This window comes from Lepidochelys kempii, chromosome 3, assembly GCF_965140285.1.
Source record: "Lepidochelys kempii isolate rLepKem1 chromosome 3, rLepKem1.hap1, whole genome shotgun sequence".
Lineage (NCBI taxonomy): Eukaryota > Metazoa > Chordata > Testudines > Cheloniidae > Lepidochelys > Lepidochelys kempii.
The window spans coordinates 129,599,753-129,625,876 of NC_136382.1; the positions used below are offsets into that span (position 1 = coordinate 129,599,753).

Consider the following 26,124-nt stretch of genomic DNA (forward strand, 5'->3'; position numbering starts at 1 on the left):
TTATTGGAAGCCCTGGTGCTGTTCCATGAGTAATTTTATGAACATCATCTGCAAAGAATTTCCCAAATCCTTGTGTTATTACAGCTATGTCTTCTGGACTGTAAAGAAGGAGTGTTACGTTCTTAATGTTGATTAGCCACAAGCCTCTTTATGCTCAGAGGTTAGCTTGAGAAATATACACATAATTGACTCACAGTAAGTCTGTTACCTCCTCACAAATAAATATACTTTAATGACTATTCAAAAACCTATCTAATTTTTCTTTTTTCTATTAGAATTCCCAGTAGGATGAAGGAGCTTCATGGACAAGGACCGTATAACCTGCCACATTAGATTAGGGCAATGGGCCCACTAGAGCAGTATCCTGTCTGATAGTGGCCAGTACCAGCTGCTTCAGAGGAAAGTGCAAGAAACACCATAGTGAGTGTGCAACTGTGATATAACCTGCCCATAACAGGAGTATCTTTCTATACATTATTTAGTAAGAATTCAAGATATTTTATTTAATAATATTTAGTTTATGTAAATACTGAACAGTCCGAATGAAATTGAACACATATGATGTGTGTGTGAGGAGAGAGAGAGAAGTTATTTAAAATCTAATAAAATGTTCCAAAAATAGAGAGACACTCTGCCATGAATGAATCAGCAGCACTGGATTTAACAAACAAACCATTAAAAGCCACTACTTCATTCGAAGCGAAAGCTATATTACTAGGAAATCTGTAGGCACTGAAACACTTCTTACTTTATTAATCCTGTTTTAGGCCTGTGAATCAACTGCCACCTGTAGGCAGTATAATCTTTCCAGCCAACATTCTTGGGGTCATGCCACAAGGTACGTACCTACAATAGGAATACAAATGCTTCGTTAGAAACAGTTTGTACTAAAGCAACTGGATATCTGATCACAGCTTATTTTCTTTGTATCATCAAACTAAAAATCACTTTAAAATTTAGTGACACTGAACTACATTCCCCCCACACTCTGATCACCTATATTAAGTCACATGAAAATTGCCATCTTCAGTTATACATCAGTTACCCTCAAACAAGTAGATTAATTCATAGATTCATAGAGTTTAAGGCCAGAAGGGACAATTAGATCTTCTAGTTTGACCTCCTGTATATCCCAGGCCATAAAATTTCAACCAGTTACCTCTGTATTGAGCCCAATAACTTGTGTTAAAGAATATCCTCTGCTAAAGAATATCTTTCCAGAAAAATGTGAAGATATTAGAGATGGAGAATCCACCACTTACCTTGCTAGTTTGTTCCACCCTCAATGTAAAAAAAATTATACCTAATTTCTAATTTGAATTTGTTTGGCTTCAACTTCAAGCCATTGGTTCTTGTTAGGCCTCTCTCTGCTAGATTAAAGAATCGTTTAGTGCATAGAATTCCCCCCTCCCCACACACACACACACACCTTCCCCAGGAAGGTATTAGACACTGTAATCAAGTCACCTCTTAGTCTTCTCTTGGATAAATTAAACAGATTGAGCTTTTTTAGTCTCTCCCTGCAAGGCATTTTATTTATTACTCAAAGCATTTTTTGGCTCTTTACTTCACCCTCTCTAATTTTTTAGTATCCTTTTTAAAATATGGGCACTAGAACTGGATGCAGCATTCCAGAACGGGTCTCACCAATGCTGCATATGGATGTAACCTCCCTCCTCCTACTCGGTATTCCCCTGTTTATACATCCAAGGAGCACATGAGCTCTTTTTGTCACAGCATCACACTAAGAGCTCACGTTCAGTTGCTTGTCCACTCTGAGCCCTACATCTTTTTCAGAATCACTGCTTCCCAGGATACAGTTGCCATTCTGTAGGTATGGCCAAGATTTTGTTTGTAATGTGCCCAGCTTATCCAGTGATCTAGATCACGCTATATGACTGGCATATCTTCATCATTATTTACCTCTCTGGCAAGCTTTGTGTCATCCAAAAATTTTATCAGCAGTAATTTTATATTTATTTCCAGATCACTTGATGAAAATGTTGATAATTGATGAAAAAGTGCAAGGAAGGTAAAGGTGAGTGGAGACCTGGGAATATATTTTATCTTTGAGTTCTGTACATGTTCAGACACACACACACTCTCACACAACATTCACCCTACAGAACTGATCCTGCTACACTTACCTATGTGAGTAGCTACATTGAAAGAAATGGGACTAATCAGCTGAGTACGGGCTACTGCAAGACTGGCCCAATATTTATTGTACATTGTTTCAGATCTCTGGCACAATAAAACTCTCCAGGAAGGCCCAGACCCTGGAATTAACTGTATGCAGTTGGATCCCTGTGCTTGTGCAGTGCCCCACTGACTTCAATGGACTTCCTTAGGGTCACAAGGGCCACCGTGTGAAGTTATTGCAAGATCCGGATCTACATGGGAGTTTGCGGCAAACTTGCTGAACACAGCCACGTTCAGAAATATAAACATCAGATATATGTGATGCCCCAAAGGTGGGTGTTTAAACACCCATCTGAAGAGAATAAAGCCCATGAAGGGCTTTTAGAAGTAGTGTAACAACAATACTATCTCCAACCTGGAAGAATGACCTGTACTCCTTGTCCTTTGATTTTGCAGGTTCTTTTTAACTACTTTGCATATTCTCTTTTATCTATGTATATTTTGCATTACTGTGAAAACAGTACAAATAAATCAGAACAAAACCACCTAAAAAGACTGGCAATTTTATCCAAAAATTAAAATAATATTGAAAAGTAATTTACCATTTTCCCTACTCTTATTGGCATACTGAGCCTCAATGCCCTTTTTTAATTGGTAACCGTTTTTTGTGTCAGCCCCCTTTTTACAATATTGGTCACTCCTCAATGGTATGAAGACTTGATTCTCTTACCTGTCCAGGTGTGTTTCCAGTGTGCCAGAGAGCATTTCTCAAGTGCTCACCAGTGCCAGTCGTAGAGTTCACTACTTTGAGTGATACCCCTGAATAACCATAAGCCCTGGTGGGCTTGTCCTCCCAGTAGGTCTGTGTGACTTGCTTCCACATCAGGACATAAAATCGACTGCTGGACTGATAACCAAACACAAACCCGGCATAATCGTCATCACGGTCTGTGTTAACGTAGAATGTGCCACTGAAGTCAACAGAGGTGAACTCATCAAAACCTGGTAGGGGATTAAATGTGCAAGATATTCAGTTCCTCCATGTGTTGCAAATTCAGAATGCTTGAAAGCAGACTATTATACCATTTCTGTTGCTTTGGGCTTTCTAGTTTGTTTGGTGTGGGGGTCTTTTTGTGGGGGGGGGGAGGGTTGAGAGAGAGAATGAACTCATATGTACTGTTTATATAGTACTTATATATCTGTTCTGTCTCATTCCTTAAACCGGGATGAGGATAAGATGATATCATCCTCTCTTTGTACCTTTGTTTCTGAGTACTCTTGCATTTCTCTGTCCCTTTCCCTTTTGTAATACCACTGTTACAGAAACAACATGACTTGATAGCCCTTTTAAACAAAAAACTAAGATTTATAGTGTCTTACATTAGGATCCCTTACTGTACCAATTGGGAGCAAGGAGGAAGCATTTGGCAGGAAGAAAAACTAATGTGTTGTATGTTTGCAAGCCTGCCTCAGTCCTGATTTATTCAGATCAGTGAAACAGCTATGCTCCCTCTTACCTATCAGAATTAACTCTATAAAAATGCATGTGGGGGTTATTGTAGGTAGGTCTAACATATAGCAGCTGACATTCCAAAATGAAATGGAATCAAGTAGCTCAACAGGCTTTTCTCTCATATGCAACCTCAATACAGAATGCTTTTTCTTCATCAGCTGAGCAGAGAGTTGTGCTAACAGCAACAGGAAAAAACTCTGACAGGTATATACACGCAGGTACTCTCAGACACTCAGGATATATACTCCCGTTTGAGTAAATGAACCAATCCATGCTATGTTGGGCTTCTATATGAAAAGAGAAACAAGACTATGCAGTTGTTTGATGTGCTACACCAAGTATAATAGAAGTGTGGTCTAGCAGCTTGAACACTCAGGTCACTATGAAAAATTCAAAGTCCTAATCCCAGCTCCGACACTGACTCTGTATTTTAAACCCTCTGTCTCATTTTCCCTATCGGTAAAATGGGAATAATTATACTTACCTACCTAATGGAGTGTTGAAGAGAGTGCTGTAGCTAAAGTAAAGTGCTTTGAAGATAAACAGCACTATATCTATCCTAAGGTCTGGGGCTGTGTATTATTCTGTATGTGTTTCAGCCAGCACTGTTCCAAAGAATCCAGATAATTCTTTTCTCTTTTGATACTCACCTACTGCTATGCCAGGATCAGAGTTGGCAGTCTGCACCAGTTCTTTACCCTGGTGGCGAATAACCCAGTTGGGGTCAATTTGAGCTGTTCCCTTTGGATCCAGGGGGACCATCTGGAATTTTCTGAAGTCAGTTTCACTGATGTCAATATTTTCGGGGCACACGTCATAAATATCTGGGACACTGTCATTGTCAAAATCGTCTTTGCAGATATCACCTCTGCCATCACCTACAAGCAGAACACATACACAGGCAAAAATTGTTAGCATTGTGTACCTCTCTCCTTCTCTATTTATATAAGTCAACAGCTGTTCACATAGGAATTACTACACTGGAAGAGACCAGTAGCCTATGTAGTGTGCCATCCTGCCACCAACAAGGACTTGTTGCAGACGTAAAATGCAGATGCAGACGTAAAATGTCTTTAGTGCACTTGATCACCATTGTATTCTTCAAGCACAGGCTTTCTGACGGAAAGAAGGAGAATGAACCTCAGGAAACAAATCAAAGACTTTCTGCAGTTCAACTTGGTGGGAAAATGGTTCCACATTCCACTGTCTGACAGCCAAGTAGAACTCCAAATTCTGACCAGCTGTGCACTCCTGCACTTGTTTATCTTAACATTTAAGATAAAAAACTATGCATTTCCAACTTTATTCCCTTTGCCAATATCAAAGAAGCAATTCTTGAATCTATATGAGGATTTTAATTATTCAGTGCATATGTTGCTGAAGTTCCCAGTGGTCCTGACTGCTGACAGAGTTGATTTTGTTTCAAACGATATTGAAAGCATTTGTCCAACAAGCCATGTCGTCCACAAACTCTATCCACATCTGCAACTTAAAATTGTGTGGCTCACATGAACATCTTTTGGTTTTAGTTATAGTCTGGCTTTTGCCAAAGTTGAACAAGATTTATTCTGCCGTTGATGATGATGATGATGAGCAAGTCAACCTGTACTATTGATTCTGTGGGATAGTCTTCACAGAAGTGCATTCACACACACACTGGCCTAGACCTCCATAGCCCGGCTGAGCTGTGCTTGGCACAAGACCAGGAGGAGCAAAAGCTGGCTTTAATGGAACTATACTGCCCAAATCCCCAGATCACCCTTGGACTACAGAGGTCCTGATAGAAGTTAGAGCAGCCCAAGGGCTATAGGGCCACTACAGAGATTGGCAGGGCACAGACTTGTGTAAGTCATTCCCTCTTTATCCTAGCCATGGCCCTTTACACCAGGATACTGGGAGGAGAGGAGGTGTGGGAACTGCTATCACTGTTCTATATCACCCAAGGACTTCCCAGTGCAGATAGAATCCTCAGGGGGCTATAACTACCAGCTATACAGCGCAAAGTAACCAGAGCACCAATCGAGAACTGGTCCACTGTAAATGTATCCTCACTATGAACATATGAACTAAATTTTGCTTTCAGTTACACCAGCATCAATGTGGAAGAACTCCAGCAATTTCATATACACTCGTGTAACTAGGAAATATCTCATATGTATTTATTTTGTGGGTCATTACTCAAAGATATATCAAAAGTATATCTCAGTTTTTATCTTAAAGGATCACAAATTGTATTATATAACATATAAAACATATATACATATTATATATATATATATATAGGTAGCACGTCATTAACCACTGAACTGCAACCATTTACATGGTAGACCATTACACCTATTTAACAGTGACCTAGACTACAGCACAACAATTCAGGAAAAGAAATGAAGAAAAATACTGCATCCATTTATGCAAGTGTATGGTGCACATGATCAACACATACCTAAAGTGCTTCCTCTGTGAAACAGTTTTTAGTAGAGTTGGTTGAAAAATGGCAAATATTTTCCATACATATTTACAAATAAATGAATATTTTTCATTTGTTTAAAATGTTATGGAATATTTTGATTCTTTCAATAAAAAACTGAAGCTGAATACCAAAATTTTTCAGTTGTGTTGGTTTTCAAAACCCAAAACAGTTTTTTAAATTAAAAAAAATCTAGTTTAATATTGCATCAAAAATTAACATTTGAAAAGGAAAAAACATTTTCCCAGAAAATGTTTTTTTAATCAAAACTATATTATATGTTTGACAAGTTCTAGTTTGATGCCTTAATACAGTGCTCCAAGTTCAGACATGGCATAAGCAGGAGCAAATTCACTGAGGTCAGTGATATCAGGCCTGTTACCTCAAGTTCAATTTGGTCTGAAATGTCTTATTTCTTTTATCCATGGGAAAAAATATCCTCGGCATTAGTCTATGCATGCACCAGTTCTTCATGTACTTAGAACTGAATCAAACCCACACTACTTGGTTCTTACCATCAGAGTCCTTTTGGTCAGGGTTGAACATGAGCCGACAATTGTCCCTGTCATCAGGAACACCATCATTGTCATCATCGGAATCACATGCATCCCCTTTGCCATCCTTATCATGGTCAGCCTGGTTAGAATTGGGGATGTAGGGGCAGTTATCTTGGTTGTTCTGGTGACCATCTTCATCTATGTCCTCATTGTTGTCACACTGGTCACCAACCAGGTCATTATCTATGTCAGTCTACAGAAAAAAACAGGCAACAACATTAGCCTCTTGATTGTTACAAAGCACAAAATTGAGATGACATGTTTCCTTATTCTCTACATTTCTCTTCCAGTAACTTCCCGAAGAGTTCCTATATGGTGGTGACAAATTTCTATGAAGTAGAAATGTAATAAAATTTCAATTTTTTTCACTCTAATATGAGGAATGTTAATGAAGACCTTACTGAAACTCGGGCAAACATTTTCCGACATGGCTCCTAGTTTACGTTTGTTGGTTGGAACCTACTGGTCCTAACTCACAGGTCTGATACATCCCCTTTACACTGCTGAACCTTGGTCAGATCTAGCCCACAGGAAATAACCCTGATGTAAAGGAGTTCTCTGTGCATCATAGGGTATGTCTACACCGCAAATAAAAACCCACAACTAGCCCATGCCAGCTGACTCAGGCTTGCGGGGTTTGGGCTAAGGGGCTGTTCAACTGCGATGTAGATGTTTGGGCTCAGGCTGAAGTCCGGGTTCGAGAACCCTCACAGGGCATGGGCCAGCTGAGGAGTTTTAAATGCAGCGTAGACATACCCATAGAGTCATAAAGGTCATGCCAGGGATGTGGCCAAGGTAGGAGGTTTGCCTGGAGTGCCACTGCATTCTGGCAATTTTTGTTGCCACGTAGAGCCCTTGGAGCCATGGAAAGCCAAGTGAAGTTCAAAGCAGACCTAAGGCTGCTCTAACTTGCAGTGGGAGCCAAATTATTCTCCAAATGGCACAGGGAGTGAAAATGTGGGGTTAAAGACATCTTTGCCCCAATCCCTCAAGCTCTGCACGGAGTGGCACTTAGCCAGACCTGAAAATCAGGGCTGTTGTTTTTCACATATAAGGAAGTTTAATGCCTACATTGAAGAGGAGAGGTTTTTTTATATGTATAAAATGTTAAAGGTCCAAAGAAGGATGGACAATTCAGATCTAACTTTTCAGTCTTAAAGCCAGCTGTTTGGGGTTTGACTGCAACTGTTATACAATTTAGAAATCTGGGATGGACACTAGAGTATTCATTAGATACATGGCAGGACAAAAATCTGATGTAATTATTTAATAAAACATAGTGCAATGTGATAAAATTCTTCCCTGGAACATAATTAACATTGCATGATATCATATATGCATCTATTTTTTGCTTGCATTTCAGCTGGCCCGACAGTCCCTCATGAGAGTGTGTTACCTCATATTATTGAAGTCTGTGCAAGCTGTTGATCACTTTAGATTATCTTTAGTGACCTGATGATCACTTTAGATAAGCTATTACCAGCAGGACAGTGGGGTGGGAGGAGGTATTGTTTCATATTCTCTGTGTATATATAAAGTCTGCTGCAGTTTCCACGGTATGCATCCGATGAAGTGAGCTGTAGCTCACGAAAGCTCATGCTCAAATAAATTGGTTAGTCTCTAAGGTGCCACAAGTCCTCCTTTTCTTTGTGCAAGCTGTGTAGCTCTCATATGAACTGTCTTGCCCAGACAAGGTTCTTAAGGTATGAGTGGCTGCTATTGGGCTCAATGAAGTTTAGTTATTATAAGCCCTGAGGTGAAGCTAAGTGCAATAACTTTGCATAATTATAAATTCCAAAGCATTCACCTGAACCAAGGCAATATTCGTTGTTAGATCATTGAAAACCTGCAAAACTGTTTTTCATAATTTTTGCTTTCAGTTCATACCAGAACCTGCAATTTACCACGAATACCATAAAAGAGCTGTTCATATATTATGTTGCCAACCAGGGCAGTTTTCTTTTCATGTAAAGTGGGTGGATTGCAGGTAGAAGAGAATTATCACTAAACAGAGTGCATCATTGCCATAATGGGCCTTTATGTTTTATGTGGAAATGAAAAATGAGCAAAATACGGCCTTTTCTTTTCCACGCATTGTTATGTCTCTTCTGTGAAGGAAGGGGCATGATTCTCCTACCACAGGTCTGAGTTACTGTCACTGAAATCAATCACAGTTACTCACGTCCTGTGATAGGAGAAAAGGGCCCCTCCAGTTCAGAAGTGAATTTAGGCTGCATTTTGCACTGGCGGCTTGTGGGATATCAGACTTTTAAAATCACATCATTCAAATTATGCATCTGATGAAGTGAGCTGTAGCTCACGAAAGCTCATGCTCAAATAAATTGGTTAGTCTCTAAGGTGCCACAAGTACTCCTTTTCTTTTTTCAAATTATTCTGTATCCTGTGATAATAAAAGAGCTTCCTGGCCTTTTACCCAACGAGTCTGTACTGTATCTCCCACACCCACACAGAGCAAGCAGCTAGCTAAAGATCATAAAAGGAAGGCAAGATGGTCTAATGGGCAGGGCACTGGACTGAGAGTCAGGAGACCTGGACTCCATTTCTGGTTCTGTTGCTGATCTGAGACCTTGGGTAAGTTAATTAGCCTCTCTGTCACTCTTTCCCCTCCCACCTCTTGTCTATTTAAGCAATACGTTCTCTGAGGCAGGGACTGTCCTTTACTATGTGTCTGTACAGTGCCTAGCTCAATGGGGCCCTGATTTTGGTAGAGGTCTCTATGCTTGACTCTAATGCAAATCATCATCATCATTTAGTTTAGTTCCTTAAACATTTTCTCTCTCTCATTCTCTCCTATTCTGAGGTCAGCATTAATACATGCAGTTAAAAGGTTGCTTTCAGAGTTCCCACTTCAAGAGCAAATCCTCCCACCCATCGCTCCTCACACAAATGGGCTTAGTGTTTACCTGATCAGGATTGTGCACCAATGGACAGTTATCACAATGATCGCCTACTCCATCCCCATCTGTATCTCTCTGGTCAGTGTTGTAAACGTATGGACAGTTATCTCGTTCATTAAAAATGTCTGTGAGGGTAAAAAAATAATGTGACTGAAGCATATAAGAAATCTAGCATGGCTGGTTCACATACAGTAAGATATACCATTGCAGAGGTCAGGCCCCTACTTAAATTCCATTGAAGCCCTATTTTGAGGGTTAAGTGGCTCTGAAGAGGTTCGTAGCCCTCTGCTGATCCTCTGTCAGATGTGAGTTTTATTCATGGTACATTTTATTTGACATTCCATTAAAGCTGCTTCAGTTTTATTGTACTACCACATCACAACAAGAAATGAAAGAGCTACTGAGGAATGGGTGTACAGTAGAACCTCAGAGTTACAAACCCCAGAGTTACGAATGACTGGTCAACCACACACCTCATTTAGAACTGGAAGTATGCAATCAGGCAGCAGCAGAGACTAAAAATTAAAAAAGCAAATACAGTACTGTACTGTGTTAAACGTAAACTACTAAAAAAAAATAAAGGGAAAGTTAAAAAAAAGATTTGACAGGTAAGGAAACTGTTTCTATGCTTGTTTCGTTTAAATTAAGATGATTAAAGGTAGCATTTTTCTTCTGCATAGTAAAGTTTCAAAGCTGTAGTAAGTCAATGTTCAGTTGTAACCTTTTGAAAGAACAACTATAATGTTTTGTTCATATGAACAACCTCCATTCCTGATGTGTTCGTAACTCTGAGGTTCTACTGTAATTTCACACTGTGGGCCAAATCCTGCTTTCCTTACTAATGTAAAAACTCCCAGATATATTTCAATGGAAGTTTTGCTTTTGTAAGGATGCATGAGCTTTGAAGAATTTGGCCTTTTATATTTGTGAACCTAAAGAAAATGTGTATTGCTAAAAAAGTAGGATTTTTTTTTCATTTTAAATTACTTGGAGTTTTATTGCTTAGAGTTGGAACTACCTCCCCAGAATTTTTGAGTAATGTTCTGCAATAAATACTATATCACAATGGAATTCCTGAGGAATTCTATATAGCAATGCATTGCATGAGTTTATGCTTTAGTGCTAAATGAACTCATCTTAGTATAACATATATATCATTAATTGTACAGCGTTGCCAAATATTCAACAGACACCCTTCCTTCTCATTTTGCACCAAATTGTCCTCTCCTTCCAAAATTATTGTCATGGTGATAAAAAAAAGTTAAGACAGTGTTGGCACAAGTGCCAGAAGATGACACTATGATCATCTCTTCAATTATATGGCTTCTGGAGCTTTATATAAACGTCAAAATATGGAGCCTCAGCCAAAGATACAGAGTTATGATTTCCATTCATTGCACATGCAGAAATCCCATGAGCTCTAGTAAGAATCTGATGTTGTGAGTGATAGGAGAACTTCAAAAGGTTCAGCAGTTCAATTCAGATAAGCATCCAAAAGTTACATGATTACTGAAGCAAATGCAAGACCAGACATTCTTCTTCTATTTCTAACACTCCTGGGTTTCAACCGTGTTAGAAATGCTTCAAGAACAAGCTTTCTAAAGATATTTCAATATTTTTGCTTCCATTTCTGGCCAGAACCAAGACTAGAGAGGTGTGTACAAATAAGCAAAACTCAGAGGGTGTTTGAGTTTGGATTGGTTTGAGCTTTGTATGATTATCCAGGTCAATTCTGATTTTCCCTGGCCCAGATTAATATCCTCTAGATATTGCCTTAACCAATATCTTTTTTTCTCTAGTATCCAAACAGGAAACAAAAGTAGCATATTGATTGCATCCTGATTATTTTTGAGTCAGGAAGAAATTCTTCCCCTCCTCTGAGGGATATTTGCAAGGGTCTTGGAATGGGGTGGGGAAGTGTGATTTATCTAGAATGTTGGGCAGGGATGATCTATTACATTCACGTGAGTACATTTCACATTATTTTCACATAAGATTTGAGGACTTCAGCAACACAAGCCGAGGTTATGGGCCTATTACAGGAATGGTGGGTGAGATCCTGTGGCTTGCAATGTGCAGGAGGTCAGACAAGAGGATCCTGATGGTCCTTCTGCCCTTAAAGTCTTATGAGTCTATAATCAATGTCCTGTGTTCAATGCAAAGCATGGGGATTGGTGGACCTTGGTCTTCCCATTTTTTCCCTATATTTCTGATTGCAAAATATAAGCTGGAACTGATTTTATCTTACATACAAATGCAACCAGCCCATCCATTTGACCATAAGGCAAAGTATTAGGTCTGGAATAGTAACTAATTCTGAACCAGTTGCTGTCTGGTTTATTGAATAAGAACATACCATCACCATCAATATCCACAGCACATGAGTCACCCTCTCCATTATTATCCGTGTCAATCTGAGCAGGGTTGTGCACATACGGGCAATTATCACAGCGGTCACCAACTTCATCCTTGTCATAATCAAACTGACGGGGGTTGAACAGAAGAGGACAATTGTCCTAGCGAGCAGAAGCAAAGGATTTAAGAATATAAATCACAGCTTGGCCTGAGACATTATTTCATGTATCAAGAAGTATTTCCCCACCCTCCCGTCCCTCGTATTCCACTTAGGCAGAAATAAAAGTGAAAATGAAACTAAGACATATAAATTGATGTACAAGTGTACCTTTCACTGATGAGCTTAGCCCTTTCCCTTGTGTTGTTATTTACACCTCTATGAAGCGGGTGCAAAATACTAAGGCAGATTGGTAGGCATATTACACCCATTTTATACAAATGTAAATGACTACCTAATGTGCAAGGCAGTGGAGGATGAGGCCCAACGTACATGTGTAGAGAGGAGACTAGATCTCACAGAACCTTAAGAGAAGTCATTGGAGAATATTTTGCACAATTTTGTTGTTGAGCAAGCATTTTCCATGAAGACAAATTACTGTCTTAATGCAACAGCCAGACTTTACTATTCTGGATGTTCGAGGAAAAGATATAAAGGAAAGGCAAAATATGTCCTAGTTTATCAAATATTGCCATAGGGTAACAAAAAAATAAATGTGCCTGACAGAGAGAAGAATACTCACTTCAGTGTCACCTAACTCGACAATGTAACTGATGGCAATAATTTCTGTAACTGCACATGCAAAATAAATGTTATTGATCAAATGCTTGTTAAACTTTTTTTTTTAAAGTTTCCAAATACAGATCCAGAACATGAAGGCACGCAGCAAACTATACCTCATTTTCCCCTTTGGTTGTTACGTTCTCCCCAGTGCAGACAGAGCAATCAAATGTCATTTTTGATTTAAACCAGAGGACCAGCTCCTGCTCTAGTCAATATACCAAAACCCTAAGATTATGCCACAGAGCACTCAGCACAGCACAGGATAGGGTGAAGGCTTAAATGGGGCATTAGGTCCTCTTTGCCCTCCTGCAATCCTACTCTGCTCTGCACCAGGCTGTACCCCCCCAAGGATAATTGAGAGAAGACAGGACAGTTCAAAGCTGCCCTAATGCAACTGAAGATCTGATCCACACAGTCCTTAATTATTTCTTGTAAGGGAGTGTTATGGGGTGCACTCACCCCACACTGGACAGGGAAGGGTTAACTCCTGACTGTGGGCTGAGAAGCCATACCCCCATGTCCCAACTGGGCGTGCTTGAAGTGTAGCACCCCATTATAAGAGGGAGCAGCCCAGCTCAGTCTGGGCTAGCCGCCAGAGAGGAAGGATGCATGCTGCAGGCTCCAGCCCAGGAGCTGCTAGAGCCTCAGACTGTGGGAGCCGGAGACATTGAGTCTCAGGCAGACGCCCAGGCCAGGACTGCAGGAGTCACAGTAGGAACTGCCTGAAAGAGGGTTCCAAAGAGGATGGATCTAGACTGTTCTCAGTGGTAGCAGATGACAGAACAAGGAGTAATGGTCTCAAGTTGCAGTGGGGGAGGTTTAGGTTGGATATTAGGAAAAACTTTTTCACTAGGAGGGTGGTGAAACACTGGAATGCGTTACCTAGGGAGGTGGTGGAATCTCCTTCCTTAAAAGTTTTTAAGGTCATGCTTGACAAAGCCCTGGCTGGGATGATTTAGTTGGGGATTGGTCCTGCTTTGAGCAGGGGGTTGGACTAGATGACCTCCTGAGGTCCCTTCCAACCCTGATATTCTATGATTCTAAGTAGCCCAGGGAGGGACTAGTCATTGTCCCTAAAGCAGTCAGCATGTTTCACTGCTGACTAAGTGGCAAGCCTACATCTCACTACCAGGGCCTTGGGCTGAGACCCGGTGGAGCCACTACCATGGCCGCTACCCCCCTGGGCCCAACCCTATTGACTCTGGCCTCTAGGTCTCACTTCCCCGAGGTTCAGGGTGTTACTAGGGACTCTGGCCACTAGGCATCACTGCCCTGGGAGCCAGGGTATTGCTAGGGACTCTGGCAACTAGGTCTTACAGCCCAGGTAGTCAGGGGACTGCTGTAGACCCTGACTCCTATGCTACACAGCCCTACAGCAGAGAGCCAATTGGTAGACTTAAACTCTGAGGCCTAGAGGCAGAAGGCGGCTTGAGAGAGAGTGTGCACCCCGCTCTGGACAGGGACCGCCCTCCCCCCATCCCATCATATGCATTAAAATGATAAAAGACTTTTTTAAAAAAAAAAATCAAACATTAAATAAAATCTCATACTTTGTCATCCTCTACCCCATCATTGTCATCATCTTCATCACAGGCATCACCTTTGCCATCCTTATCAAAGTCTTCCTGTCCAGAATTAGGCAGATGGGGGCAGTTATCCTGTCCAGAAAAATCAGTACATTATTTTTATGTTATGTCACAGGCTCGTAACATAGGCTTGAAGATTATATAGCCCACAAGAGGCTATAAAACACATAGCTGAGGAAATCTGTCACAAGTACGTTTTAAAGACTTTGTGTTTGTTTGTTGCCAAAAATATTAGTTCATCCAGTTTTCACGCTGTATAATAAATTAAATGAAGTTGCAAATCACATTCCCCAACTTCCTTCTGTTAAAAGGAATGTTTGGAGTGTATGTTAACTGAGAGCATCTGATAGGGAAAACACACACACACACAGTGTCAGCTCCTTATAGGCAGCTCATGAAGGAACTTTGAAGATTGCAATGTAACGTGGCTGGCTTTGGCTGCCTTTAACCAGAAGAATAAAGATGAAAGCTAAAAGGATGATCTTCAGATGTAATCTGTCATACGGAAAGTTAATGCAACAAAGACATAGACACGGGGTTGTAGTTTTGAGACATGTGTGTCCTTTTGCACTGTTAGATTTCCAAGACTTTTGAAAATAAAAGACAAATGTATCCTTTTTTATTTCTCATTGAAGGTCAGAACTGAGGAAAGGGTGATTATTCCAAGTGAACAGTTTTCTGGATTGGGGGAAAAAATAAGTATAGATTTTCAAAAACCGCGGTTCAAGAAAGCAATTACTCTGATTAACATATGGAGGCAAATTCTGCTCTCATTTACACTCATAGAATCCTATTTAATTCAGGGAGGTTGCATGGATGTACCCCAGTGGCATCACAATGGTGCAAAAAAGAGTAGGTCCTTCAGTCGCCAAATCCTGCTCTTACAATAATTACGTGGGCTTTCTAAATTGGAAATATAAATATAAAAATAAAAAAGTGAAACAATGATCAAACATTTTAACTGCTATTTTTAGTGATGGAGAATCCACCATGATCCTTGGTAAATTGTTCCAATGGTTAATTACTCTCACTGTTACAAATTTATGCCTTACCTTGGGTCATCATTCTGCCTTGGGATAAAGAATGGGTGAAAATGTAAAAAGCCACTCGAACCATTGTCTATTTCCTATCCCAAAACATTTTCTGGGGTTATAAATTGTTCTCATTGCTGTTTTCACTTATTTTCACCTTTCCACTTCTGCTAGAAACCAAAACTGGACATGCCAAAGCACTGCAGAAATATTGTTCTTATAGCACATATATTTGTGTCCAGGATCAGCAAAGAAAATGTTGAACTCTCCGGGAAAGATCTATTCTCATGAGGTTTCCAGCCCAAATTTTCAAGCTCAAGAGATTCTGTTCATCTAGATAAGCTAAGGAAAAAGCATTATAGTTTTTGGATGATTATCAACATCAAAATGAACCTCCAAACTTTTAGGACTCCTTTTTTTGTATATACAGGTGCTCCCGAATGATTGACCCAATCTTAGCCTCCAAAGTATCATATTTATGCTAATGTTTCATTTTTCAGTACAGGAATTCTGGAGGAAAAAAATGTCTATACATGAAAACTTTGAGAGAACCAGAAGAACATTTAAATTCAAAATATTAATTTTATTTAGACAATAAGTTATTTTTCAATCACTTTCACAGGTTAGGAAAAGGATATATATATATTTTTTTAGAAAATTGCTAAACTAGAATAATTTCTAATGAGTGCTACTGCCTGAGAATATTTTCTGTGTTTTAACTAGACCTTTTTTAATCAAACATTTGTTTCTATAAAATTAATGTATGTCTTACAGAAAGACAAGACTGAACCTTTGGGAACAGTCTCCTCTAAATGTGTTCAACATGTTATGTTCTTAATGAAAGCAGATCTTTTGTGTTGCATCTTGAATCAACATGTTGCATGTCCTGATGACAGGCGCCAAAAAGAATATATGAACTGCAAAAGCTGAGTTGGCCAGATCTACAATGAGCTGACAGCAGGCAGCGTGAGAAAGTTCAGCATCTGAGACTAGTGTTCAGCAAGGGTCTATCTAATACACCCTTTCTGTTAATAAGGCTTTGGCCCAAATTCATTCCTGGTGTAATGCCATTGACTTCAATTGACATTTTGCCCCATTTAACACTCTTAGCTCAAACACTGTTAGTCTCTGTGTAAAGTTACTCATTTGTTTACCCATTATGCTAGTTCAGAACTTGACAAGGTTCTTTTGGTTTTATTGCCACTGTCAGAGTGCTAGAAGAGGATGCCATCATTCAAGACAGGTTGGTTGCATTCTCAAGTACATTAAGGACCTATGTTTTTTTAATTTGGGGCAGGAACAGAAATCTAAGAAGGTCACGCTTAGAACTGAAAAAGAGCAATTAAAAGAAAACAGTGCCATCTGTAGGCCTATGCAGCCAATGTCCTTGCATGAAGACTAACTCAGCAAAGTGCTTAAGCACGTGCCTAACTGTAAGCATGTCAATAGTGCAGTGATTTCAGTGGGACTGCTCAAGTGCTTAAAGTTGAGTACATGCTTAAGGACCTTCCAGAGCTGAGGCCAAGTTCACCCATGGCCCCAGACACACCTATCCTAACCATCATCTACCCTTTCTCTACTATCTCAGCAGCCCTGCTCCATCTGCCCTTCAGTCAGCAATACCTGAGCAATTGTAATCCTATTGTCTGTTTTGTTGTTGAGTGAGGTGTGCCAGATCACAAGTGGGGATGGAGTTGCATGGGGCTGCACACTTCTGGCATAACCACCCACAGAATCTGCATTCTGGTGTAGAACATTATTAATATTTGGCTACCAGTACACAAGCTCCTACTGAATTGTGGTGACTGCATGGTTTCAGTCTTCTTAGATAACTCTTTAGAGAAGAGATTTTCATGCAAGTAATGCTTGAGTGATTGTCAAATGATGGTCCACAGAACTCTTTCTAGTGGTCCCCAGAAGACCTCCCAGAACAGAAAAAGAATTCTGCTACAAAGGGGAGGGGACTGACAGTTTGGGAGAAGCAGTGATCCAGGAGTGTCCCTCTTTTTCCTATGAAGTGTTTTACAGAATAGGATCATTGTGTGCCAGTGAAACACAGCATTCCATTAAGGGGTAAGTGAATATACATTCTATACTATCTCATAGAAAGACTGGATACCTTAACAGTTTAAGTCTGCATAGAAACCATCACCAGTTTTATAATGAAAAGTAGTATCCTTAGCTATTAAAAAAAAGATAATTGGTTGCAACATAATGACTTTTTATTGTCACTTCTTGCTTACCTTCATGCAATGGTAAGTAGCATTGGCAGCACAGACCAGGTTGCTATTGGGCCAACCATCCAGGTCAGAATCTTCACCACAGATGCGTCCATCACCAGCATATCCTGTTCTACATTCACACTTGTACATAGGGTCACTGAAATGGCCGAGGTAGATGCACTCTGCAGATTTGTGGCAGCTGTGTGTCATATCTAGGCATGGATTTTCAGGTTCACACACCTACAAGAACAGATCGTCCTCATTCAAACTTAATGACATCAGTAGGAACTTCTGGGTCCTCAGCACATTTCCAAACCCAGGCCAGATATTTAGATGTCTCAAGTTAGGCACTTTTTAAAAAAAAAGTTGGTCTAAGCCACACTTTTTTTTTTTTTGGTCATTTAAAAAAAAGCATAAAGCTCACAGGTAAAAATGGACATTACTCAATAAATAAATTGAAACAATTTGTTTGTGGTTTTTTGGAATTACATCTGCATTCCCCTAGGAGCCATTAATTCTCATCATGGACAGGAAAGACTGCACACGGCCATTTCCTTTCGAGTACTGGTCGTCAGGATATAATGGTCTAAGTCTACCAGATGGTGCGTAGTCATTTTTTTCTTAAACCAGAGAGACAAACAAATTGATTTTAATATCCTGTCAGCAAATGCGCAGTCACTTTCCTCTTTTCTCTTTTGTTTTTCCTGGTAAGGTTTGAGTGGCTTAATTTTAACAGGGTGTTGTACATTTAGACTTCGCATGTTGGGCTAACTACAGCATGGCCCAAAAAGAAGAGCCTGATGAAGTCTCATGGCAGCTGTTTAAAGAAGTTGCCTTAATTTTCTATGAGATAACATTCCTCTGTGTCATTTCCTCTCCTTTCCCCCACCCCTCCCCACACACATACATCTTGACCTACTGATATTTAGAAAGTGAGATCTTCAGACAGATGTTTGATGACTTACTTTGGTGCATTTATCAAGATAATCATCCTAGCTCTCCACTGCATTGAATCTTATGTAGTCTTTTACACCTGTGAAAAGGGATTGTAAACTCTGGCTGTAAAAGGCTATCATTCTGGCCTTGTAGCATTTTACACTCATTTTGCGCAGGTAGAAATGACTACACAAGGTGACGAGCAGTGGATAATCAGGCCCAATGCATCATCGTATTAATAGAAAAGTTGCATTCACATTCAGAACCGTATTTTTAAAGGGATTTTAGGCACCTACGGAACAGTGTGATTTTTCAAAAGCAACTTAGCACCTAACTCCCATTGATTTCAACGAGAGTTAGCCACCTACGAGCTTGTGAAAATCCCACTTGGTGTCCATCTATATCCGTAGCTGCTTAAATACATTTGAAAATCTGGCACTTAGCTATTTGAGGCTATATTTGTTTGTTGCCCAAATCTATTAAATATTCTTTCACAATTTCTTTTTTATGGAGAATGCCTAGATAGGTTTCAGTTTCCATCACATTCCTAACCATTGACCTCTCTTCAACATCACTTACTTGCTTTTCTGTCTTGGCAGCCTCCAGGCCCACCCCAAAAGGCTGATTTCCTTTGTAGCGTGGTGGGCAGGGCAGGCAGTGGAACCCTGGATTTGCGTTCACACAGCGATGTACCTGATTCACCTTAAAACAAACATCTGGCACAGCTATACACTATGGAGAAACAAAGAAGCAAAACGAAAGAACCAAGTTAGCCTGTTGTATAATCACCATACAATCTTTATAAATAGCCTCAAGGAAATGTTTCATGTTGATTGACAACTGAAACAACGCATACCTCATCAAGATCCTCACACACTGTTCCATTTCCAAGGTACCCAGCTGGACATGGGCCACATGACCAAGATCCATCCGGGTAACTGTTGCATTCTGCTCCAGGAAAGCAAGGATTTGACAAACACCCATCTGTCAAAACACAAGCAAAAATGTAAATAAGGTTAGTAGTGCAGAAAGTAAAGAACCATAACCCTTATTAAAGAAAAAAATTCTCCATTCTTTGAAATAGATCTAGATAAAAATGATGGAATGCTGACAATTAAAAATATTTGAATTTTCAACTATATATGAAAGCATTTCCCTTTTGGTTCGTGGATTACTACAAACAGTTGACTATATCAATAATACACTGAGACCCTGATGCAGGAAAGCTTCTTATTCCGAATAACACTTAACATTCAGCACATGCAAAAAGTTTCACTGAAGTGAATTAGACATAAGCATTTATGTAAGTGCTTTTCTGAAACAGGGACTGAATTAGTGTATTTCATACATGTAGACTCTCTAGTATCAATTAGTGTTCCTATCCATGTGACAGGAGGTAAATAACTAGCAATAACAAAGTTTGCAAGCTACATAGCTCACTGCTGGTCATTCAGTGCATACGCACCAATTGGGCAATCATTCTTGTTGCATATATCATGTTGCTTGACATCTCCCACACATTTCTTTCCTCCATATTGTGGCTCTGGGCTGTTACAGAGACGAGACCTCTCATGGATCCCTCCTCCACAGGTGACAGAGCATGCGGACCATGGAGACCAGGGACCCCATCTGCCATTAACTGAAACATGCAGGACAAAGGGCAAAATTAGTATGAGCAACATACTGTAGACAACATTCAATAACGCCTCCTTCAGATCTCTGACTATAAACAGTTTGTAAATGTACCCAGAGGAAGAAATGAAACTGGACAACTGAAAACTGAGGTTACATTATTTCCAGAAAAATACATGGATTTTTCAGCCATTTTAGTCATTGTTGACAACTCATAACAGCATGCAATGCCTTTTCATATGGTATATTTCCAATTAAAGTGATCAGAAGCAGTTTAGGTTGGCTGATGAATCTGGATTTTCAAAGTTCACTGATGAGATTGTTATTAAAACAACTCCTATTATGGAAACATGGCACTGGAGAACACCAAGCATATGACCTGCATGCCAACTCTGAGCTCTGTGACTTCTTCCATGATAAAGGTGACCTGAGAAGTCATTTTGTTAGTAGCCAATTCTGAACCAGCTGTTTCTAATCAGAATTTACAGCTGCAAAAACCCTCAGCTTCCACTTGGTGCTGAGAATCTTTTGTTTACATTTGGTGATGAAGATCCAGCTCAGTGAAATTAACTGCATTTTGGGATCTCCTTCTATAGATAGCAAATGACCTCAATTTTTTACATTCAAATCCCTTCTTAAGAAAACTACTTCTATCAAAACCTGAAAGTAAGTCTGCTAACTTACATGACATGTTTACAATAAAGTGACATATACACCACCTGCAGATTTCCCTCTCGTTTCGTATTCCAAACTGCACCACCTAGCTAACTCAGGCTATAATGGCCTGATTTTGATTTCATGCACCTTTTATGCTAGTACAACTTTGCTGATTTCAGTATAGTTATTCCAGAATTACATTAGTATAAGAACAGAATCAGGACCTAACTTCCCAGAATAGAGACTGTGTGTTCCCATATGCTTTGTAGAGCACCAAGCACCCTGATGGCTCTCAATAAATAAAAAACACCTGGCACTTATAGTAATTTGGCCTCACAGGGAGAGATGAGTAAATTCATTTTGCCTGTTTTTTAATCCACACAAATATACAGTGGATTCAGAAGTTCAGCTTTCACTTAAACATACTTGGGTTCACATTCCATGATAGACTGGAGAGACTGTGAACAGAGAAAGAGAGAGAGAGAAAAAAAACTGTAAAAAATAGGATGAAATTGAGCAGGAAGTGGGCAGAATGAAAAACAAATCTAAACTGACTCTGAGAAAAGAAAGCAATGGAGGAGAAAGATTTTTTTTTAAAATATAAATTATGTGTGTATTCTATATATAGGGCATATAATTATGCCAGCTTTAGGGGGATTCTACTTCCATTCCTAATACATAGCACAGGTTTCCCTTTAGACAGAAAACATATTTATCTGTTTGTTATTGTACATTTGAATTATCCTTGGAAAATATGTCTTTAAATTACAGGAAGGAAAGATTCCCAAACTCTAATTTTTTAAACCCAAATAACAATTAAAGAAGCTTGGAAAGCCTCAGGCTACACCATTGTCACCCATCTATTCTTAAAACACCCCTGTGAGCTAAGTAAGCATGATAATAAGTAAACCAAGGCACCGAGAGGCAATGTGACTTGCAAAAGGTTACACAGTGAGTCAGTGGCAAGGGCACAAGTAGAACCCTGGATGTCCGATTTCAATGCCCCTGATCAACCCACAAGACCACACTGATTCTGAACTTTATTTTCTGTATTCAGTGCCACAGTCCCAAAAATCAAAGCAAAGGAACAGAGCCAAGTGACCACATACCATAGGCTTATACTAGTCCATCTCCAAGCTGCATGTTAGATCCTGTATCATTATCATTTAGAGCAGTGATTCTCAGCTAGGGGTCCAGGGCCCCCTGGGGGGCTGTGAGCAGGTTTCAGGGGGCTACCAAGCAGGGCCAACATTAGACTCACTGGAGCCCAGGGTAGAAAGCCAAAGCCCCACTGCATGGGGCTGAAGCCCGAGGCTCTGAGCTCCACCATGTGGGGCTCAAGCCGAAGCCTGAACAATGTACTTCATGTGGGCCCCTACGGCATGGGGCCCCAGCCTGCCTGCTACCCCCTAACACCAGCCCTGGTTTTATATGCAGAAAAACAGTTGTTGTGGCACAGGTGGGCCATGGCATTTTTATAGCATGTTGGGAGGCTTCAGAAAGAAAAAGGTTAAGAACCCCTGATTCAGAGCCTGCCTTCTTGGAAGACACAATGTAGTTCTATTTGACTTTCAATTTGGGTTTAAGCCCTCAAACTTACCTGGACATGGGACTCCTTCACATTCTTTTGTTTCACGGCCACTTCCTTTACAAATTTTCCCACCCATCTGTGGGATGGGGGAATTGCAGAGACGGATGCGAGTGATGTTGCCTATTCCACAGGTCACAGAACAGGAAGACCAAGGAGACCAGTGACTCCAGCCACCATCTTGACGTACTGACAGAGAAAAAAAAAAACCCACACAACATAAAAAAGTGCTTGTCCCATCTGGGGGCATAATAGCAATTCACTTATGAACCTAGCCCTGCAACAGAGCTTTCCCCATTTTATAATAGGTGTCCCATTCTTTATTACTATCTATTACAAAAGCCAGCATTTGGGTTCAGACATCAGAGACTATCTTACTTATGAAACACAACCATCAACACAGGACTGAAGGGGATGTTAGAGTAGCTCAGTTCAGAGGACAGATATTTTAAAAATAAATATGTTGTAAGAACATAAGAAAATACTTGTCTTAAACAGGTTTCAGAGTAGCAGCCATGTTAGTCTGTATTCGCAAAAAGAAAAGGAGGACTTGTGGCACCTCAGAGACTAACCAATTTATTTGAGCATAAGCTTTCGTGTGCTACGGCATCCGATGAAGTGAGCTGTAGCTCACGAAAGCTTATGCTCAAATAAATTGGTTAGTCTCTAAGGTGCCACTAGTACTCCTTTTCTTCTTGTCTTAAACAGTTGTTCAGGAGTCATTGAAAGTGATCATGACCAGTGTTCCTTTCGTCTAACTTGTAGGTACAATAAATATAAGATTACTTAGTATTTTACAAAAGTTTTCTATAACCACTTAATGCGGGTATTTTTCCCCCATATCCTAAACACTTCTGTGCTTAAGGACTGTGCTGAGAATCATGGCTCCATGACACACAAGCAATTAGCTGCCCCTGCACAGAAGCCAGTACTGTATATATGCTGACTCAAGGCAAGAGGCCCTACTTGTTAGATCTTTCCTTTCACAGAGCAAAAACTAGACTGGCCAATACACATGCATATTAGATTGACAATAAAGGTGAGGAATATTAGATGCAGGAGTAAAGGAACAAAAATATGTCTTGACAACAAGTTTACTAATGCATAAATTAGTATTAAAATATATACAGTTCTGACTATCAAAGTGTGCGTAGGAAATCCAGGCTAGGATTCTTTTTGCTACTTGGTTAGAAAGGGAGAAGCAGAGGGAACATTTATTAGGAGAGAGAGATGTCAGCACTCACTGCGATTGTCACATTTGCCAAGGCTACACGTTCTTGTCTGGATGGACGGGCCTACACAAGTGTTGCTAGTGACATCGCATGACCGTCCTCTCTGCTGTGTTCCAGAGCCACATGTCACTGAGCACTCTGTCCACTCAGACCATGGAGACCAACCATCTTCACTGTCTTTGGCTGCAGAAGAAGCAAAAACTGCTTAACACTGTGAATTCCTTTTGTCATAAGATTTTTGTTCTCACGTGTCTTTCTGTTAGAACGTATTCTTTGCTATTTAGATCTCTGGTTCTGATTTTTATTTTAATCTATCACAGAAAAGTTAGAGAATTTTTTTGAAAAAGAAAACATAGTTCGAGATTGGCCCAGCTCAGATCCCTGGATCTGAACACCCTCACATTTTGTAAATTTAGATCTGGGACTGATCTCTGTAATGGGCTGACCCAATCTCTGGTTCCAGACATCCACATACTTTGGGACCCAGATCCAAAAGGTGAGGCTTGGACCCATCTCTGAACACAACATAACCATAAATGTGATTGAGAGCACAATGAAAACATGTGCTGTATATGATTTGAATAGGCAAGAAACCTGAATATGATGCAATAAATATTACACTTCAGAAAACTGAAACTATTAAAAATGTATTGCAATTTTTTTTCTAAAATAGACCTGTCCAGCCCAGAGCAAGATATATTTCCAGAACTATTCTCACTACAAAGGCAAGCCACAAACTGCAGTGCTATCTTGGAAGAATCCTTTTGTTATTCTGTTCCACATAAGTAAAATATTGTAAGATTCAAAACAACTGAAAGAGAAAAGAAATTTGTGAGACTTTTTGCCTTTCCAACAATTATTATACTGAAACACAGGAAATTCCCATTAGTCTCTAGAATCTAAACACATTGTATAGGGGAATGGCAGATGCACTAATCCACTCTCACTGCAGTCTACTTTAACCAGTTAGTAAGAAAAAGAAAAGAAAAGAAAAGAAAAGAAAAGAAAAGAAAAGAAAAGAAAAGCATACGCAATGAGAAACCGGAATGTGCAGCCAGGGAAAATGCAGTTAAACCTCATTATCCTGATGCTTAAATAATGATTTTTCTTTGGTTGAGCTGGTTTTTAACTCTTCCTTTACCATCCCTTAAATGAAAAGGTTTTTTAAAACTGCCAAACAGGTGGATTTTCCTTTTGTTAAGTACTTACAATGAAAGCAGACAGGACAGCATTCACCTTCAATAAATGATGGATTGGCACAAAACACTGCTGGGCAGGTGATTTGATGGCACACAGTTTTAGAATTCTACAGACAAGGAAAGCAATATATTGGCTTGTGTTTATGTTCAAATACAGGCAAATTTGTATATCCAGAGAAAATTCTATCCCATACATTGAAGAGATTTTGCTTGTCATAATTTTAAAAAACAAAAATATTTTGTTGAATGGAAATATTTTTAAACCAAGCAAGTTACCAGTATAAGTCTGTAGTATTGTCCATCAGAAACTGAGGTCCTAACCCAAAACCCATTGAAGACAATGAGGAGTCTGTTTATTGATTTCAGTGAGATTTCAATCAAGCCCTGAATAAACGTTGAATGCTGGAACAGGACTGAGTAGCCAAGCTGGATTCAGTCCACTGTCCATTTTGGAAATAGGGGGACTCCTTCTATAGTCTTACCTCGCAGGTACATTTGGTACAGCTATCCACAACCCAGTTTTCATTATCTGAAAAGGCACGGCCATCCTGCCAGCAGACCGACTGGTTCTTTAGAGTTTTGTTAGGCCCAATCAATTCCCACATAATTTGGTTCTCCTCAGACTGAAAGATTAAACAAATAAATTAATTAAATAACTAAAGTGCCTTAAATCAAAAAACAGAGAACCTGTTGCTCAGTCACCTGACTTTAATTTTATGATTGAAAACTTACACTTTTATACATTCATGTACATTAGCCAAGAAGAAAAACACAAGTCAGTTACTGTACCACAGGGTGCAATTCTTTCAGCTAATATTATGATCATGATTACCTAGTGCTCAATAAAACCTACTGTAAAAGGTGGGGTTTTTTTCCAATGTAATTCATCATCTTCAGAAGGGAAAATAATTCTAATCTCATGACATGCAGTAAATTATTAAAACTTTGTTTAGAAAGTATGAACATGATTCATAACTAAGACTTTAAGTAACTACACACTTCATCATGCTGCAGTGGTGAAAGAAAAAGATAAAACTCACATGCATTCATTTGGCCCTTAGCTATAATATGTGGATATCATAAAGATAAACATATAAATTATGTACACAAATGCATAGATATGGACGTACAGACATATGGATATATAGTACACATATGGCCAAATTTGACTCATGATGTTGGGTGCTTTGAATTTTGATTACCAGATCTGAAATATTTTTAAAAGGCCTGATTTTCAGAAAATGTTGTTCTAAACCTGCCCTGTGAAAATCAAGCCCAAGTAAAGTGTCATAGTCAGGCACGCAAAAT

General features: G+C 39.6%; 1 protein-coding gene across 1 annotated transcript in view; it reads right to left on the reverse strand.

The window, feature by feature from the left end:
* THBS2 (thrombospondin 2) overlaps positions 1 to 26,124 on the reverse strand; it is a 46,326-nt gene that overhangs the window by 4,532 nt on the left and 15,670 nt on the right. Inside the window, exons 6-20 of the mRNA XM_073337960.2 lie at positions 25,299 to 25,439; positions 24,827 to 24,923; positions 23,630 to 23,800; positions 22,398 to 22,574; positions 19,974 to 20,147; positions 19,365 to 19,492; positions 19,088 to 19,240; positions 17,594 to 17,812; positions 14,284 to 14,391; positions 11,954 to 12,113; positions 9,604 to 9,722; positions 6,638 to 6,872; positions 4,306 to 4,533; positions 2,873 to 3,144; positions 749 to 846 (exon numbers count right to left, since the gene is read on the reverse strand). Of these exons, the coding sequence (XP_073194061.1) occupies positions 749 to 846; positions 2,873 to 3,144; positions 4,306 to 4,533; positions 6,638 to 6,872; positions 9,604 to 9,722; positions 11,954 to 12,113; positions 14,284 to 14,391; positions 17,594 to 17,812; positions 19,088 to 19,240; positions 19,365 to 19,492; positions 19,974 to 20,147; positions 22,398 to 22,574; positions 23,630 to 23,800; positions 24,827 to 24,923; positions 25,299 to 25,439 (2,480 nt within the window). The remainder of the gene's footprint in view (positions 1 to 748; positions 847 to 2,872; positions 3,145 to 4,305; positions 4,534 to 6,637; positions 6,873 to 9,603; positions 9,723 to 11,953; positions 12,114 to 14,283; positions 14,392 to 17,593; positions 17,813 to 19,087; positions 19,241 to 19,364; positions 19,493 to 19,973; positions 20,148 to 22,397; positions 22,575 to 23,629; positions 23,801 to 24,826; positions 24,924 to 25,298; positions 25,440 to 26,124) is intronic.